We start from the raw sequence: 20,000 nt of genomic DNA on the forward strand, positions 1-20,000 counted from the left end.
CAGAAAAGCCTGGGAAGTGTCCCACACCTGATCCAAACGTTGTGACTATTTGTATCGTGACATGTGGAAGTGACTGGGAGTGTCCCGGGAAGGGGAAATGCTGCAGTTATGGTTGCTTGGTTCAGTGCATGGGTCCTAAATAAGGTAACTCCTGTATGTTGTCACTTAGTTTACTTAGATCAGGGGTCTTCAAACTTGGCCCTTTTATGACTTGTGGACTTCAACTCCCAGAATTCCTCAGCCAGGCACATGTGAAGTCCACAAGTCATAAAAGGGCCAAGTTTGAAGACCCATGACTTAGATTAGACCAAAGCAACGGCTGTGTGGTGTCTCCTAAAACCCAATGGAATGACATCTACATGGAAAGAACTATGCAGTGGGGGATCTCAATATTTTCTCTTAGGCTCAGTACTCTGCAAAATCTTCATCAACGATTTGGATGTGGGGATAGATGGGGAACTCATCAAATTTGCAGACTACACCAAGCTGGCAGGAATAGCCAACACCCCAGAAGAGAGGCTTAAGATCCAGAAGGATCTCCACATACTGAGTCCTACCCAATAAATTGCAATTCAGTGGTGAGGAATAATGACACATGGTTAGTAAAAAAACAACAACACCCAAATACACAGATATAGAATAGGTGGCACCTGGCACAACAGCAGTAACAGTGAGAGGGATCTAGGAGTCCAGAGTGGACAATCCCTTAAATATGAGCAGCTATCAAAAAAGCCAATACAATGAGGGCGAAGGGTTATTTTCTGAACTTGTGGGTTGGTTTCCAAACATTTCGTTACCAGGCTAGGTAACATCTTCAGTGGCATTGCTGTTCTGATTATAAGGACTTCAGGTGTGGGTGTGTCGAGTGAGGTTCTTGTGATGAGTCATCAGAGAGAGGCTTATGATGGGTCTTGTGGTGGGGAGATTACACCAGGATGTAATCTCCCCATCACATCAGGATGTAACCTCCTCTTTACAAGACCCATCACTAGCCTCTCTCTGATGACTCACACCCTTTCCAACTCTATTATTTTGTATTTTGTAGCTTCTGTACATTGTCACTTGTGCAGTTTGCTTAGAGTAAAGGAACAGCAGTGTGATGTTTCCTGTACTTAGACTTCGTCTAGGCCAGGGGTAGGCCACCTTGGCTCTTTTATGACTGGTGGACTTCAACTCCCAGAATTCCTGAGCCAGCATGGGGGAACTATGGCCCCCTCATGACTCGTGGACTTCAACTCCCAGAATTCCTGAGCCAGCATGGGGGAACTATGGNGAACTGCCCCCAGAGATCAGGGTGATCCCTGATCTCCCTTCCTTCCGCCGCGCCCTTAAGACATGGTTATTCCAGCTTGCAGGACTGGCCTAGGGGAAATTTTTAGAGGGGGTTTTAATTATATTTTAATTAGATCACAGTTAAATATTTCCTTTTTAATTAATTTTTAATCTTGTAATGTTATCTGTGTATTTTTACTTGATTGTTAGCCGCCCTGAGTCCGCAAGGAGAAGGGCGGGATATAAATTTAATAAAATAAATAAATAAAATAAATAAAATAGCCAACACCCCAGAAGAGAGGCTCAAGATCCAGAAGGATCTCCACATACTGAGTCCTACCCAATAAATTGCAATTCAGTGGTGAGGAATAATGACACATGGTTAGTAAAAAAACAACAACACCCAAATACACAGATATAGAAAAGGTGGCACCTGGCACAACAGCAGTAACAGTGAGAGGGATCTAGGAGTCCAGAGTGGACAATCCCTTAAATATGAGCAGCTATCAAAAAAGCCAACACAATGAGGGCGAAGGGTTATTTTCTGAACTTGTGGGTTGGTTTCCAAACATTTCGTTACCAGGCTAGGTAACATCTTCAGTGGCATTGCTGTTCTGATTATAAGGGCTTCAGGTGTGGGTGTGTCGAGTGAGGTTCTTGTGATGAGTCATCAGAGAGAGGCTTATGATGGGTCTTGTGGTGGGGAGATTACACCAGGATGTAATCTCCCCATCACATCAGGATGTAACCTCCTCTTTACAAGACCCATCACTAGCCTCTCTCTGATGACTCACACCCTTTCCAACTCTATTATTTCGTATTTTGTAGCTTCTGTACATTGTCACTTGTGCAGTTTGCTTAGAGTAAAGGAACAGCAGTGTGATGTTTCCTGTACTTAGACTTGGTCTAGGCCAGGAATAGGCCACCTTGGCTCTTTTATGACTGGTGGACTTCAACTCCCAGAATTCCTGAGCCAGCATGGCTCAGCTTGGAAACCTCTCCCTTTCCCCTCAGCATGGCTGGCTCAGGAATTCTGGGAGTTGAAGTCCACGGGTCATAAAAGAGCCAAGGTGGCCTACCCCTGGTCTAGGCACATGCAGGTCTCTTTGAGATTGTCCAGGCTGCTGTGCCTCCAGACTCTCCTCTTTTCCATTAAAGGTAGAGCTGATGTAAACAAGGAAAGTGCCATGATGCTGAGGCAGAATGTGGGTTGGCTCTTCTTCCTAATAAGTTGCCACTTCCATTATGTGGAAGTCCTCAGGCTGACTTTCCCTGACCCCCTCCCACTGTCTGTTGACTTCTTCTCCTCCTGAACCTCCATTGGGAGAAAGGTCCCCCCCCCATTCCAGCTGCTGCTGGGTAGTTGTGTTGGAGAAGATGGTCCTCCTTCCAGCCTGGTCAGGAAGCCAGAAGGTCCCAGGCAAGGAGGACTTCCAGGAGGAGGAGAGGCTGGGACAGAACCCCTTGCCCACTTTGGTCCAGCTCATCCTCTGGAATTTATTTATTTATTTATTTATTATTTAAATTTATATACCGCCCTATCTCCCTTACGGGACTCAGGGTGGTGAACAGGCAATAATAAAAATCACAATAAATATTGAATAAAGAGCCTGCTCTAAAATACCCCATATAAAACCCCTAGCAAAGCCCAATCAAAACTACGCCAGGCCGGCTACATGGAATAGATGGGTTTTCAAGGCTCGGCGGAATGACCAGAACTGGTCCAAGCTCAGGTGACAGGAAGGTCCACCGCTTTGCCAGGGGCACCAAAGATAAGCTCACATTTCTGGCTGTAAGAAATGCTCCCTGTGTGAGTTAGAAAGCTCATATGAACATGTCCAAACAGTTGGCCTTGAGGTCTCCCAGAAAGAGAAGATTGGGGGGGGAAAAACATTGGAGGTCTTCTAGTCCACCCTGCTTCCAGTGCAGAAATCCTCAGAGCATCATGGAGAGATTCTGTCTCACCTTGGCTCGAAACCTTCAGTGATGGACCCTCATAACTTCAAGGAGGAGGTTGCCCCATTGCTTCCTTCCCCAATCAGGACATTCCTCCAGATTTCAGGTTTGGGTCTCCATGGCTGTACGATTAGGGAGGGTCAAATCCTAAGCAGCACCAGAAGCAATTATGGGCAGAAACCTCATATCTGAATTTTTGTTTTTACAGGATCACCGAGGAGGAGACCCACCCGATGTCAACGCTGCTAACATCGGATGTTCTTGCTTTGACCAACATATGGAGATGCAACCATTTTCCTTTTTATGTTTTACTCTTAGAATTAGAGTTAGAATTAGATGATACTGGGTGGGGGGAGGAGGAAGGTGCATGGGAGTTTAGTTAGACATAACAATACTGTCACTAGTGTGAGAACCAAGGTTATTGAAATAAGAGATGATAAGAATTGGCGGGTTGGAGAACTGGAGGGAGAGCCTGCATTTCAAACTAATTGGAGAATGTGATTTATGACTGTAAATTAGAGGAGGGAATCTTGCTTTGATACTATGTGTTCAGGGGAGGAAAATTCAGATTTTGACTTTGGCTATGTAAGTGCCGATGCTATGCTTCTCGAATAAAGATTCTTTAAGGTACACAATGCCTCGAGGTTCTTTGAGGAGTTTCATCTGTCGGAACCATGACATCCAAATTATGCCCCAGTATCACCCAAAGACTCTTCTTCTATCCTGGGTCATCGTGGAGACCCCCCCAAAAAAACCACTCTAGATTTATTCCTTCTTTTGCAGAATAAAGCATTGGTCCTAGCTTCCCTCTCAGTCTCAGGTGTCTTCTTCTGCCCCTTTGTGATTTTCCCCTCCCTACCTTGACCCATGTCCTCCCCACGTTAAAGGAAGTATACTAAACCCATGTACACCAGGTGCCTTCAGAAGACTTGACCAATACTTGTAAAACACCAGGCAGGCATCACGTATGTGTGGAAGTCTGCTGTCTGGTGCTTCCTGAAATCCAAGGTTAAATGACCATGGAAGACCACCAGGCAAAGAGGGGGACACGTGAGCCAGCATCCCGGAGTGGCAAAGCAAGACCAGGCAGATCTTAAAACCTTCAGTGATGGTGAAGCACGTCAGATCATGAAGCCACAGACCCAAACTGTGCGAAGAGGACAAAAACTGACATTAAGCGGGCATGAGAAGGCACAACATGAAGATGTATGGAGTTATATTTCTTTCTTGGGTGTCTTTTCAGGTTCACTTTACCAAGTTGAACCAGAGGCTCATTGCTTAATGAGTTGAAGAACATCCCTTTCCACCTGGGTGAACTTTTCTAAAAGTCTCTCCTTCAAAAGGACCTTGAAAGCAAGTTGTCCTTCTTGGCAGACATAAAACTCTCTGTTGCTCAGATCGACGGATATCTTTCCTTAGGTCCCCACAAGGGCTTAAATCAGGGGTGTCAAACTCGCAACGTCACGTGACGTGTCGCAACGTACCGTGACTTTTTCCCCATTGCCATCAATGGGGTGGGCGTGGTTTCAGCGTGATGCATCCAGCCCGCGGGCTGGCAGTTTGACACCCCTGGCTTAAATCTCCCAGAGCTCCATAGGAGTCTTGCTCTTCAGGTCAACTTCAGGAGAAGTCCCCACTTGAGGAAGAAGAAGGATCTGGCCACAAGCCCTCTCCCAGCTTCTTTATGTCCACCCCTTTCTCAGTTGGCCACCATAAGCCCATCCCCTCCTTTCCACAAAGGCCCATGTAGGTGTCCTCCATGTTTGAACATCTTCTCTGCCCTCCACACAAGCCAAGGGATACCTTTGGCTAATGGATCGCTGACCTAGCTCAGTCTCACCCTCTCTGGTGAGATATTCCATGAATGTTATTTTCACAGGACCTTTATTTTTCCAACTCAACCCAGCCTGGTTAGCTGAAGGGACTTTCCAAGTGGACCAATACTCTTGGAAAGAGTCATTCCCAGAATGTAGGAAGGATAGGGCTCTCTGCTCAGGGGCTGCCCCGAAGAAGAGGGAGTCAAGCTATTCTCCAAAGCCCCTGAAGGCAGGACAAGAAGCAACGGATGGAAACTCACCAAGGAGAGAAGCAACCTAGAACTAAGGAGAAACTTCCTGACAGTGAGAACAATCAACCAGTGGAACAACCTGCCTCCAGAAGGTGTGAATGCTCCAACACTGGAAGTTTTTAAGAAGAGACTGGACAGCCATTTGTCTGAGATGGTGTAGGCTAGAGTCTCCTGCTTGAGCAGGGGGTTGGACTAGAAGACCTCCAAGGTCCCTTCAGCTCTATTATTCTATGTACTATGTTCTAGTGAAAAGAAGGACCAGGGGTGACACGATAGAGTCTTCCAATATCTCAGGGGCTGCCCCAAAGAAGAGTGGGTGGGGGAGGTGTACCTATTCCCCAAAGCCCCTGAGGGCAGGACAAGAAGCAACGGGTGGAAACTAATCAAGGAGAGAAGCAACCTAGAACTAAGGAGAAACTTCCTGACAGTTAGAACAATTAACCAGTGGAACCACCTGCCTCCAGAAGCGGTGAGTGCTCCAACACTGGAAGTTTTTAAGAAGAGACTGGACAGCCGTTTGTCCGAAATGGTTTAGGGTCCCTGCCTGAGCAGGGGGTTGGACTAGATGACCTCCAAGGTCCCTTCCAACTTTATATTATTATTATTATTATTATTATTATTATTATTATTATTATTATTATTATTATTATTATTATAAAATTCTCCCTAAACCTGAGTTTTCTTCCCTATCCTTGTGTTGTTGTGACACAGCCAGGACTACCTCATACTGATGGTGGTTGGAAGGACCAGGATAAATGGGAGAACCAGAGAAAAACTTAAAAGCTGCACTAAGTTGGCATCTTCCTTGGACACTGGAATTCAAGCCTAGGATCCCTCTGATATTTACATGGGGCTGCTCTGCTGATCCCCGGGGAACGTCCTTTCACCACGTCTTGTGGAGGCCCCATCAGGCTGCAGAAGAGGGTCCACGCCAGGAAGGTCCACATTTTTCAACCTGGGAACCTGTGGGGAGAATTGGATCGCGTGAACTTCAAGGTGCCAACGTGAAATCTGGATCAGGTGGTCTTCCACGCTTAATTCTGGATGGGCTTGCAGTACTCCAGACAGAACTGGTGTACAATTTGGGGCGGGGTCCTGCTGGACCCATGGCTTCTGTTCAAAGGGTAGGTGTCAGCCATGGCCACACGGTCATTTTCACAGTTTTGTGTTGTGTATCATTTGCACCCCTGGATGGGTCAGGATGTTCTGGACATGGGTCCCCCTTGATTGGTCAACTCCCTCACATGTACAGAGTAGTCTGGCTGCCAGCATGCATGACATACATATACATTGTATAATAAACAAACAGACTAATCAAGGAGAGAAGCAACCTAGCTTATTATGTGCACATTACACTTTTGTTCTGAAAGCTATACCACCAACACAACACCAAACCTCGAAAGAGTACAGAGAAGAGCAATGAAGATGATTAGGGGACTGGAGGCTAAAGCATATAAGGAAAGGTTGCTGGAATTGGGTATGTCTAGTTTAATGAAGAGAAGGACGAGGGGGGACATGATAGCAGTGCTCCAGTATCTCAAGGGCTGCCCCAAAGAAGAGGGAGTCAAGCTATTCTCCAAAGCACCAGAGGGCAGGACAAGAAGCAACGAATGGAAACTGATCAAGGAGAGAAGCAACCTGAAACTAAGGAGAAACTTCCTGACAGTTAGAACAATTAACCAGTGGAACCACCTGCCTCCAGAAGCGGTGAATGCTCCAACAATGGAGGTTTTAAAGAAGAGACTGGACAGCCATTTGTCTGAAATGGTATAGGGTTTCCTGCCTGAGCAGGGGGTTGGACTAGATGACCTCCCAGGTCCCTTCCAACTTTATTATTATTATTATTATTATTATTATTATTATTATTATTATTATTATTATTATTATTATTATTATTATTATTATTATTATTATTATCAAGCAAACAAATAAACCCTTCACATCTGCAATGTGCTGAACATTGAAGAACATCTGGAAGCTTCAATTGGTACAGAATGCAGTGGCGCAGATTGTCCCAAAGATGCTTTTTTTCAAGAGGCAACGGGACTTCCTTGTTTTTCCTTTGAAGACGTTTCGCTTCTCATCCAAGAAGCTTCTTCAGCTCTTGACTGGAGGGTGGGGAAATGGAAGGATTTATACTCCTTACAGACAGCTGGTCGTTAGCATTTCCATCTGGCAGGTTGGCAACGGGGGAACAGATAACCTGCTGGCAAGCTGCCATTCTTGTGTGTGAATGACCAGTCAGAGCTGAAGAAGCTTCTTGGGTGAGAAGCGAAAATATCTTCAAAGAAAAACAAGAAAGTCCAGTTGCCTCTTGAAAAAAAAAAAGCGCCTTTGAGACAACCAGGACCTGGATGACGAAGAACCTCCATAGACGGTGCTGCAGGTAAATATGTGTAGCTTATTATGTGCACATTACACTTTTGTTCTGAAAGCTATACCAACACCTCTAAAGAGTGCAGAGAAGAGCAACAAAGATGATCAGGGGACTGGAAGCTAAAACATACAAGGAACGGTTGCTGAAATTGGGAATGTCTAGTTTAACGAAGAGAAGGACGAGGGGGGACATGATAGCAGTCTTCCAGTATCTCAGGGGCTGCCCCAAAGAAGAGGGAGTCAAGCTATTCTCCGAAGCACCTGAAGGCAGGACAAGAAGCAACGGATGGAAACTAAATCAGGGAGAGAAGCAACCTGGAACTAAGGAGAAACTTCCTGACAGTGAGGACAATTAACCAGTGGAACCACCTGCCTCCAGAAGCGGTGGATGCTCCATCATTGGAGGTTTTAAAGAAGAGACTGGATAGCCATTTGTCCGAAATGTATAGGATTTCCTGCCTGAGCAGGGGGTTGGACTAGAAGACCTCCCAGGTCCCTTCCAACTTTATTATTATTATTTATTTATTTATTTACTCAGTTGTTCCTGGGTGCAATTCAAGGTCCTGATTGCCACCTGTAAATCCTTGCATGGAATGTGGGCAGGTTATTTTCAGGGCATCGTTGCCTCCACCCATCCCATAAGGTCAGATCCCGGGGAACAAACTCAGGATTCCATCAAACAGGGATGGCCATTGTGTAGGATCTGAGAAGACCCTTCAGCCTGAGCCTTAAGTTGGCCTGGGCACGCTCACTTTTCAGGAAGCCTCAAAGATGTGATTGTTTTCGGGGCATGGACACTGGAAGTATAATCAAGGTCAACGGGTTTCTGTAGGTTTCTCTCTCTCTCTCTCTCTCTTTTTTTTTTTTTGGCATCTGCTTTGTGATTCACTTTGTGGTTTTCATTTGCAACAAAGTGTACATTGCAAGTTTAAACTTTTGTTAATCAGCCTGAGTCATGATAGAAGGATGTATGATTATATAAATCAATATTTGAAAGGTACTTTCTCCAAAAGGCAAGTGGGCTGGTTTTTTTTTTTCCCCTTGAGGAAGAAGAACAAAAGATCAAAAGATTTCACTTCTCATCCAAGAAGCTTTACCAGTTGTGATGGCAGGAGAGAGAGAGGAGAAATGGAAGGAGTGTATTCCTTTGCGGTCATCCCGTCATTAGTACTCTCCCTGAGAGCTCTTGAGGCCACTGGGAGGATTGATCTTTGCCCTGAATCAGGGCACAATGGGTTGTGGAATCTTAATAATAATAATAATAATAATAATAATAATAATAATAATAATAATAATAATAATAATAATAATAATAATAATAATAATAATAATAATAATAATAATAATAATAATAATAATAATAATAATAATAAAGTTGGAAGGGACCTTGGAGGTCATCTAGTTCAACCCCCTGCTCAGGCAGGAAACCCTACACCATTTCAGACAAATGGCTGTCCAGTCTCTTCATAAAAACTTCCAGTGTTGGAGCATTCACTGCTTCTGGAGGCAGGTTGTTCCACTGGTTAATTGTTCTCACTGTCAGGAAGTTTCTCCTTAGTTCTAGGTTGCTTCTCTCCTTGATCAGTTTCCATCCGTTGCTTCTTGTCCTGCCTTCAGGCGCTCTGGAGAATAGCTTGACTCCCTCTTCTTTGGGGCAGCCCCTGAGATATTGGAACACTGCTATCATGTCCCCCCTCGTCCTTCTCTTCATTAAACTAGACCTACCCAATTCCAGCAGCCGTTCCTTATATGCTTTAGCCTCCAGTCCCCTAATCATCTTTGTTGCTCTTCTCTGCACTCTTTCTAGAGTCTCAACATCTTTTTTACATCGTGGTGAGCAAAACTGGATGAAGGATTCCAAGTGTGGCCTTACCAAGGCCTTGTAAAGTGGTATTAACCCTTCACGTGATCTTGATTCTATCCCTCTGTTAATGCAGTCCAGCACTCTGTGTTGGAATATATGTCCCCCCTCGTACTTCTCTTCGTTAAACTAGACATACCCAATTCCAGCAACCTTTCCTTGTATGTTTTAGCCTTCTTTGAACTTCCACAAGGGCTGCATTGTAAGCAGACTCAGCTGACTCTGAGGGCAAAGATAGACACACACCCCCCCTCAGCTTTTGGCTGCTTCTCTGCAAGAAGACATGGCTGAGCATAGCCTTAAGTGGTGAGAGTGGACTTCAGTCTGTTGTCTTCCGACCTGCAGATCAAGAAGGTTCTCATTACGAGAGGTGACCTCTAGGTGGCCCTCACCTCTTCTTCTTCTTCTTGTGCCATATCCGTTATCGGACGTTGGCGATCATGTTGGCGATCCTGTTTTTATCAGCAGCCGCCCGAAAAAGTGCTGCTGAGTTCTGTCCAAACCAGTCCCTGAGATTTTGAAGCCATGATGTTCTTCTGCCTGGACCTCATTTGCCTTCAATCTTTCCCTGGAGGATTAAGTGGAGTAGGCCCTATTTTTCTGGGTGTCACATCACATGTCCGAAATATTCCAATTTTCATTTTTTAATTGTTTTGATGATTTCCTTTGGCTTTCCCAGGCGGCTTATCGCCTCCTCATTTCTGATCTTGTCTACCCAGTTTATACGTAACAGCCGCCTGTAAATCCACATTTCAGATGCTTCTAGTCTGTTTCGGTGGCCTTCTGTTAGAGACCAACTCTCTACTCCATAGAGCAGAGAGGGAATATTGTCTTGGTAAGTAGGTAGAGACATGACCAATTTGGAACTCATTCTTAGATTCATTCTTAGGACACCTGCTGATGGTCACATAACACACTGAGCCAAAACCAAATAAATCATGTTACGGTGTAGCATGTTGAGTGGGCCAACATGCCCACCCTTTCTCTCTCATTCTGGGTGGACAGCCTGTTCCAGGAGGAAATGTTGGTTTGGCAGATCACCCAGAAGATTGATATGAATCTGGCACCGAAGAGTGTCTCTAAGTTTCAAGATGTCAATGAAAATATTTATCTTGGATCCTCTCCATGGGAATTCATTTCTCATCACCATGGTTAGCAAGGCTCTGAATTGGTTCTTTCATTCATGGGCAACTATATAACTGGCACCCCAAGAGAAGATTAGTAGGCAAAGGAGAAGCTCTATCCATCTGGACATGTAAGTGAATAGTGTGATGGTCCAAAGGTACCCCAGATAGTGGAAGGAGTCCCTTCTGAGAAAGTTGATGGATACGTAAGATTGGGGTTGAGTCTCCTGTCCAGCCTTTCCTGCATCTTTAGCTCCAGAGACTGGGGTACAACTATGAAGCGTTCCAGCTTAGAAAGGGTCATCCATGTCTTCTACAAAGTTGTAAATTGAGGTTGTCACTGCTTGAAAAAGGTGTTTGTTCAATCAGTTTCCTCCAGATGCCTTTCCTATGGAGACTGGACAGCCATCAGATGCTTCTGAGATCTGTCTCTTGAGCAAGTCTTTGTCTCTGGCCTTCTTCCAGGAGATGAGATGGTCCATATTGGCAGAAGATCAGAATGTCAGAGTCTGGGTCATATAAGGGGAATCCATGTCCTCCGTGGCTACCATGATTGAACAGCAGCTGAGTGTCAGCCATTTTCAGCCTGTCATAATGGGAAATGATCAGAATAGAGCAAAATCAGGCCTCTTCTTTCCCTTTCTCCCCAAAACAAGTAGTCATGTGATTATCTGTTTGAGATGACCTTTAGTTTCAGGCTGAGGGAAATGGCTCCCCTTCCCTCTTGCCATCAGCTCTGATCTCCTGAATCTAAATATTGACGTTCTTATTCCATTTTTATACAGCCAAGGATTCGTTTCTGACTTTCTGCCAGCCTGTTGCTTGGGAGACGTTCGGCCACCATGGATCTAGTCCTCAAGAGGTCCTGGGTTGGATTGCTCTTCTTCTTCTTCTCCTCTGTTGGGATGGTCCATTCTGAAATAGAAGAGACATGTACCACTAATGAGATATTTCAGCCAGAGGCATTAATTCTTAGTAAGTAAATGGCACACTTCTTGCTAATTAAGATTGCTCTAACAATACTAGGGAAAACTTTCAAGGAAAGAAGGAAGGAAGGAAGGAAGGAAGGAAAGAGAGAGAGAGAGAAAGAGAGAGAGAAAGAAAGAAAGAAAGAGAGAGAGAGAGAAAGAGAAAGAGAGAAAGAAAGAAAAAGAGAGAGAGAAACAAAGAAAAAAGAGAAAAAGAAAGAGAAAGAGAAAGAGAGAGAGAGAGAGAAAGAAAAAGAAAGAGAGAGAAAGAGAGAAAGAAGGAAAGAAAGAAAGAAACCAAGTGTCTTCCATATTCTCATTTTTTTCCAGCTCCTTCCTTCCTTCCTTCCTTCCTTCCTTCCTTCCTTCCTTCCTTCCTTCCAATCTTTCTCTCTCAAAAATGTCCACGGTGACCTTAAAATGAATTTTGGAACCCGGTTCTCTGGACCACTCACTCCATACTTTAAAAATGTGAATCTGTAAAAATTTGCGTTGAAATAGGATAGCTCGTTTCTCCCACACATCGCTGACAGAACGCACACTGTCAGGTTCCCAAACCTGCGCTTCGCATTTATTTCATTTACCCACTCTTTGGGGGGCCTGCCGTTCTGCTGGGAGGGGGGGATGCTTTTTGCTTTCCACTGTTCTTGGCTATGCCCTCCCCCCCTTCCTCCTGGAGAAGGAACGTGTCTTTTTTTTATCAGGGAGACCGTTGGCGCTGAAGAAAGGAAAGCGAGAAAGACCTTGAGATGCTCACCAACAGAGCCAGTCCCCAAAACATCACCCCACCTGTGGATTGGCTGGAATTCAAATGGACCCTGGCACCCTGGGGGGGGGAGGATAAAGCATTAACTATACCGTTTGAGCGGGATTCTCCCCAGATCTTGCCTTGACTTCCCTACTGTCAGAGACCCCTAATAAAAGATCCTTTTGAGACAATGCCTATTTCAAGAGTTCTGCTTTCTTGGGTGGGTGGTTGAGGTAGGTCCTTACACACACTTTCTTCTTCTTCTTCTTCTTCTTCTTCTTCTTCTTCTTCTTCTTCTTCTTCTTCTTCTTCTTCTTCTTCTTCTTCTTCTTCTTCTTCTTCTTCTTCTTCTTCTTCTTCTTCTTCTTCTTCTTCTTCTTCTTCTTCTTCTCCTCCTTCTCCTTCTTCTCCTNCTCCTCCTCCTCCTCCTCCTCCTCCTCCTCCTCCTCCTCCTCCTCCTCCTCCTCCTAATAGTCCTTGTTTCGGGGTGGTGATGTGGTGGAAGATAGGGTGCCATTTGCCGATTGCTGGGATGTGTCTCCTCATGGTTCATATGTGTGTGTATGTGGGTATATGTATAATTTATTTCATTTATATTTTTTGTCATGTTTGTGCAGTGTATACTGGAGGTGGTTAGTGTACATTTAAAGTAACAATAAAGTTATTATTCTATCCCTATTCTATTCTGTTCTGCTCTGTTCTCTTCTCTTCTGTTCCATTCTTATGGATTGAGTTGGGAATTGGTTCCCAACATCCAGACATCCATCTGTGACAGACGGGGATATTTTGGATGGAACGACAACTGTGAGAAAAAGAACGGTGCTTCCTGCCTTCATCTAGGGTCACATGCCTGTCAGGACTGCCATCCTGCTGTGCCAACCATGCTTCGCAAGCTGCCTTGCTTCGCAAGCTACACAACAGAAGGAGGGAGCGGTGGGGAGGGAGGGATAAGGGGGGGTTAACATTAGGGGAATCGAAACTACTCATTGTGCCATCCTGTGAAAGTTGCCGGCTGTTCCAAGGTCCCACCCTGAAATGCAGAATCCTGCAACTTGTCAACCCAGGGACTGTTAGCAAAGCAATTTGTTTGAACGTAATGGGACAGTTGGTGATAACCAAAGGAAGGTGGGAAGAAATGGAAGAGTTAACAAGATGCTTTGGGCATGAAAGTTCAGATCCAGCTTTGCTACCTTGCAACCACTTGGCTCTGGTAAAGTGTACTTTCGTTAACCGTGGATTCTAGAGTCTTTCTTTGCTAATCGACCAAGTTGGGACAGCTGACAATGCCACGTTATGATATCAGATTGTATTGTTTGGTTCAACATTGACTCTCTGTCTCTCTGTTTTTAGTGGTCCAGAACTTCATAACAGATGGGAACGTTATGGAGGACATGGTAGAAAAGGCAATGGACACTTGGGATAATGCCAGAACAATCAATGGTGTAGGAGAGTAAGTTGATTCATTTCCTCTGTGGTAGACAAAGGAAGAATCTGATGTTGGTCCCCAGCAGGTTTCCAGAGGTCCTAAGGGGTGAATCCTGAAATTTCCAGCCAATGGTTGAAGTCCCAACAGATCTGGACGGAGGTCAATACCTTAGTTTCTATCAGAATGCCAGCTTACAGCAGCAGAAATAATGAAGAATGGGAAGGCTGAATCTTGGACCATAGATGACCATCCATCCCAAAAAGGAATCTGATTAGTGGCCACCTTGAAGGACATCAAGGACCAGGAGTCACTCAAGAGGGCCCCATAGTGCTGGTCCAGTACATACTGTAGCTAGCTTAAGAATTAAGAACTGTATGTAGAGCAAGTAGCATTTTAAGAGTTAAAATGCTGTCCCCTTAAGGGTAGCCTTTTGGGAAATGTAGTTTAGTTGTTACCTGTGTTCTAACTGGCCACTGGGAGGGACTTGTGTCTTTATTACGGGATATCCTGTTACGTGCCAGTCCTTTTATCTCTCTCCATGAATCCTAGCCACGAGGCTAAGAGCTTTGTAGTATCCTTTTACCTGTGCGATGGCTCCCAATTACAATCTACATTTTAGAAGAACCTCTACAATAACTGTGAGTTAATGTCTTGAGGATGCCTGGAATAAAAGTAATTTTGTATGACTTATCCACAGAGTTAATCTGCCTGTTTCAAGTGAAACCCAGCAATCTCTTTGCTTGAGCCAGGAAACCCATCATTTTATTATTCCTCTGAGCATTTTTTGATTGGAAAGTTAGCAATGGGAGCACGACTGGGTTCAGTTCAGGGAAGACTAAGAGAGATTTCATTGGGTTGGTGATCTCCTCTGAGAACTTGTACGTGATTCTAAGTTGACTTCTACGTATAGGGTGATTAGTCCAGGTCATAGCCCATGGGCAAAATGTGTTCTGCTATTCTTCACACTGTTTTTTTTTAACCTTATAGGATGGAAATGAAAGAATTCCACCTCCCTGAAATTTGCACAGAGTTAATACCACCCAACGAAATACAGACATCCATTATTACTAACCTCATCGTTGCTGAGAAAAGGTGAGTGAGGGCCAAGTTCTGTTCTTGGTCAAGGAACTGGGAGATGAATGTAGTCCATAAAGGCTTTGGGATGTTTGCGTGACTTATTCACTCAACTGAATGGAGAGTCCTGCCTAGAATATAAGGAATAAGCCATGCAAAGGGTAAATGCAACCAATTTTGGTCACCATACTATAAAAAAGATGTTGAGACCTTGGGAAAAGTTCAGAGAAGAGCAACTAAGATGATCAAAGGTTTGGAGACTAAAACAGACCAACCTATCAAAAACAGTGCCATAAAAAACAGAATAGAAACACAAGTTAAGGTAAGCAAGAAAACGGTAAATGAACACCTGTCCAGCCTAGATGAGTTCAAATTGCCAGGACCAGATGGGCTAAACCCCGCAGTTCTCAAGGAACTGGCAGATGTGATCTCAGAACTACTGAACTATATTTTTCAAAGATCCTGGAGCACAGGGGAACTACTAGAGGACTGGAAAAGAATTGATGTAGTTCCCATCTTCAAAAAAGGGAAAAAATGGATCTAGGAAATTACAGACCTATCAGCCTGACCTCAATACCTGGGAAGATTCCAGAAAAGATAATCAAATAACGAATCAGCAAACACCTAGAGGCAAACAAAGTCATTGCTAAAAGCCAACATGGGTTTGCCAAAAACAGATCATGCCAGCCAAATCTTATTGCATTCGTTGACCAAGTGACAAAATTAGTGGATCAGAGGAATGCTGTGGATATAATTTACTTGGACTTCAGTAAGGCATTTGATAAAGTAGACCACAACCTACTACTTGATAAGATAGAAAAATGTGGGTTAGACAGCATCACCACCAGATGGATCCGTAGCTGGCTGACCAACCGTACTCAGCGTGTGGTCCTCAATGGAACCACATCTACATGGAGGGAAGTGTGTAGTGGAGTGCCCCAGGGCTCTGTCCTAGGCCCAGTGCTCTTCAACATCTTCATCAATGATTTGGACGAGGGGATAGATGGGGAACTCATCAAATTTGCAGACGACACCAAGCTGGCAGGAATAGCCAACACTCCAGAAGACAGGCTTAGGATACAGAAGGATCTGGACAGACTTGAACACTGGGCGCTATCTTACAAAATGAAATTCAATGGTGAAAAAGTAAGGTTCTACATTTAGGCAAGAAAAACCAAATGTACAGATATAGTATAGGGGGTACCTTGGTCAATAGCAGTAACTGTGAGAGGGACCTCGGAGTCCTAGTAGACAATCATTTAAATATGAGCCAGAAGTGTGCTGCAGCTGTCAAAAAAAACCAACACAGTGCTATGCTGCATTAACAGAGAGATAGAATCAAGATCACGTGAAGTGTTAATGCCACTTTACAATGCCTTGGTAAGGCCACACTTGGAATACTGCATCCAGTTTTGGTCACCACGATGTAAAAAAGATGTTGAGACTCTAGAAAGAGCACAGAGAAGAGCAACAAAGGTGATCAGGGGACTGGAAGCTAAAACATATAAGGAACGGTTGCTGGAATTGTCTAGTTTAATGAAGAGAAGGATGAGGGGGAACATGATAGCAGTGTTCCAGTATCTCAGGGGCTGCCCCAAAGAAGAGGGTGTCAAGCTATTTTCCAAGGCGCCTGAAGGCAGGACAAGAAGCAACGGATAGAAACTAATCAAGGAGAGAAGCCACCTAGAACTAAGGAGAAACTTCCTGACAGTGAGAACAATTAACCAGGGGAACTACCTGCCTCCAGAAGCGATGAATGCTCCAACACAGGAAGTTTTTAAGAAGAGACTGGACAGCCATTTGTCCGAAATGGTATAGGGTTTCCTGCCTGAGCAGGGGGTTGGATAGATGACCTCCAAGGTCTCTTCCAACTTTTTTTATTATTATTATTATTATTATTATTATTATTATTATTATTATTATTATTACTACTACTACTACTACTACTACTACTACTACTACTACTACTACTACTATATGAAGAACGGCTGCAGGACTTGGGTTTGGCTAGTCTAAAGAAAACAAGAAATAGGGGAGACATGATAGCAATTATTCCAGTATTTGAGGGGCTGCCACAAGGAAGAGGGGGTCACATTATTCTCCAAAGCCCCTGAGAGCAGGATAAGAAACAATGGTTGGAAACTAATCAAGGAGAGAAGCAACGTGGAATTAAGGAGAAACTTCCTGACAGAGAGGACAGTAAACCAGTGGAACAGCTTGCCACTAGAAATCGTGGGTGCTCCATCAGTGGAGGTTTTTAAGAAGAGGCTAGAGCTAGACAGTCACTTGTCTGAGATGATATAGGTTCTCCTGCTTGAGCAGGGGGCTGGACTAGAAGACCTCCAAGGTCCCTTCCAGCTTCTATTCTATTCTATTCTATTCTATTCTATTCTATTCTATTCTATTCTATTCTATTCTATTCTTATTCCGATCCAATTCTATTCTAAATGTGAAAACCTGGACATTGGATCTCTAGTAGACTGACTCTCTTCTCTCTTGTAACTCCTATTCCCTTTTGTCCAGCTTTATTGATGAACCTATGGAGATCACTCTGGAATCCATAATGAACATCAAGATTAAGATGTCAAAACTTCCCACAGAGTATATTGGGACGGAGGAAATTAGGTGTGAAGAACCATCGTCCTGCGAAGGCAACCTTTCTGGAAGGTGAGAAGTCACATCAAGAAGGGAGGGGACCAAATTGGTTTGGGGAAACTTAGTCTGTGGGATTCAGCCAAGGATTCAGAAGTTGCCCAGTTAAGAACAAAAGAGTTCAAATCATATGAAGGATCAAGAAGGTATAGTTCAGGAACTATTATGTTGAAAGAAAAAATCTTCGTCAGGGTCCAGTCCAAGCCGGGAATAAACAAAATGGAGACTGCTTTAGAAAGAAGGTTGCAGTTTATTGAAGAGGAGAGCCAGACAGAAAGATGGCTCTGGAAAAAAAAACTGACCACATGTAGTAGGGAGTGGTGGGTTTTTATACCTTCTTGAGCTTTTGTTTGGAGTTGTTCCTGTGATATGAACTTTGACCTGAGTCTGAGTGTGCTTTTCTGGTATTCTGATGGTGGTGGGTCATATCCTGCTTCCCTGGGGCTGGGGCTGATGACTGTTGGATTTTTGGTGTGAGGGATTGTTGGTTCTAGATAGGGCCTAGAAGGATCTTGAGCCTATTTTCTAAAGTATTGGCTATCCCCCCTAATTTAGTGTCATTTGCAAATCTAATAATATTTGCTTTAATAATAATTACTTTACAATAATTTATGATATAATCATTTTAATAATAATTACTTTATAATTTGAGGTGTCCTTGGTGCTCTCTGAGCTTGGTGGTTTTCATGACCCAACTAAGTAACATCATCAGTGCTAGTAAGGAGTGCTATTTGCTGTCGGTTTATATTCTGGTGTCTTGCCTGTTAGGTGGGTGGGGGATAGTCTTAGGGATTCTTTGGTTGGGCTGTCTACTGATGGCTCTGTGGCCATTTCTTGATGGGGGTGTCGCTTGCTTGATTGCTGGTCTGATGGTGACCTTGGAGTAAATCTATGCCCATCTGGGTGCCGATCCCTGGTGGGAGAGGGGCTGGGGTCTTTTTGTTCCCTTTTGGGCTCTTTGTCTCTTTTGCATAGTCCATAGATGTTGTTGATGTCTATGTCTCTATGGATGGCTGATTTGTCAGAGTGCCAGGCTTCTGGAAACTCCCCGGCATTTTTGGATTTGGCCTGGTCTAGGATTGTCAAGAAAGAATCCCTAAGACCACCCCCCACTCATCCAGACAGGCAAGACCCCAGGATATAAACTGACAGCAAATAGCACTCCTCGCTAGCACTGATGACGTTACCTGGTTGGGTCATGAAACGTCTGCAAAAAAACAAGCAAGCTCAGAGAGCACCAAGGACTCCATAGTCATTGTCCTCCTCCTCCTCTTCCCCTCCACAAACCCCCTCCCTTCTAGCGCTGATGATGTTCCCTAGTTGGGTGATGAAACGTCTTGCAAGAAAACAAGCAAGCTCAGAGGGCACCCAGGGCCCCTCGTGTCAACCCTGAGCTACAGATATTCTGCTTCATTGGTACTTTATAATTTCTTGCTTTTGCTTCTCCTTCAGCTCGCTTTCAAAGATAGTGGGCAAGGTTGTGAACACTACACTTGCTGACTTCACGCCTGGCAAGGTGAGTCTTGAGGCTTGGAGCTTATAGAATCATGAAGGAGGGGACCAGGGTCCACAGGTTTGAGGGACCTCTTTGCTCCTCTGGATTCCACCTGGTGGGAGGGACATACTCCAGGCCCCATCTAAGAGGGATTGTTAACCTATGGGACCCAAGGAGCAGGCCTGCCCCATGGAACACCCTCCTGTCTGAGGCCCGCTGACCTCATCTCTCCTCGCCTTCTGGAAAGCCTCGGAGGCCATCAGAGTAACTGAGCCTCATTGGTGAGATGGGCAGCCTTATCAACTGTTTATACTTCTGGATTAAAGGGGGAAAGACAAATGGAGAAATAAGAAATCTAAATCTGCTCCACTCCCTGATGACCAGCCATCAAAAGAGTCTGTTTGTTGGAGCTGCTGAAATTTTCTGTGTGCAGAAGCAGATCTGATTCCTGAAGCAGGTTTTATTCCAATAGAATAGAATAGAATAGAATAGAATAGAATAGAATAGAATAGAATAGAATAGAAATACAGAATTGAAATAAAAGAATAGAATAGAAATAATAGAATAGAATAGAAATACATAATAATAGAATAGAATAGAATAGAATAGAATAGAAATATAGAATAGAATAGAAATACAGAATAGAAATAAAAGAATAGAATAGAATAGAAATAATAGAATAGAATAGAATAGAATAGAATAGAAATAACAGATGATAGAATGGAATATGGAATATAATATGGAACAGAATAGAATAGAATAGAATAGAATAGAATAGAATAGAATAGAATAGAATAGAATAGAATAGAATAGAAATACAGAATAGAAATAAAAGAATAGAATAGAATAGAAATAATAGAATAGAATAGAATAGAAATACAGAATAATAGAATAGAATAGAATAGAATAGAAATATAGAATAGAATAGAAATACAGAATAGAAATAAAAGAATAGAATAGAATAGAAATAATAGAATAGA

General features: G+C 43.8%; 2 protein-coding genes across 2 annotated transcripts in view; both read left to right on the plus strand.

Annotated features, from left to right (window-relative positions):
• The window catches only part of LOC107297579 (scuwaprin-a-like), a 2,212-nt gene extending 2,069 nt beyond the window's left edge, over window positions 1–143 (plus strand). Inside the window, exon 2 of the mRNA XM_015826940.1 lies at window positions 4–143. Coding sequence (XP_015682426.1) covers window positions 4–143 — 140 coding nt within the window. The remainder of the gene's footprint in view (window positions 1–3) is intronic.
• Window positions 144–10,743: 10,600 nt separating this feature from the next.
• The window catches only part of LOC107297581, an 11,091-nt gene continuing 1,834 nt past the window's right edge, over window positions 10,744–20,000 (plus strand). Inside the window, exons 1-6 of the mRNA XM_015826942.2 lie at window positions 10,744–10,788; window positions 11,443–11,632; window positions 13,724–13,823; window positions 14,787–14,891; window positions 17,397–17,540; window positions 18,978–19,041. Coding sequence (XP_015682428.1) covers window positions 11,500–11,632; window positions 13,724–13,823; window positions 14,787–14,891; window positions 17,397–17,540; window positions 18,978–19,041 — 546 coding nt within the window. The 5' untranslated portion in view covers window positions 10,744–10,788; window positions 11,443–11,499. The remainder of the gene's footprint in view (window positions 10,789–11,442; window positions 11,633–13,723; window positions 13,824–14,786; window positions 14,892–17,396; window positions 17,541–18,977; window positions 19,042–20,000) is intronic.

The sequence above is a fragment of the Protobothrops mucrosquamatus genome, unplaced genomic scaffold (assembly GCF_001527695.2).
Source record: "Protobothrops mucrosquamatus isolate PMUCROS unplaced genomic scaffold, P.Mucros_1.0 scaffold3395, whole genome shotgun sequence".
NCBI lineage: Eukaryota > Metazoa > Chordata > Lepidosauria > Squamata > Viperidae > Protobothrops > Protobothrops mucrosquamatus.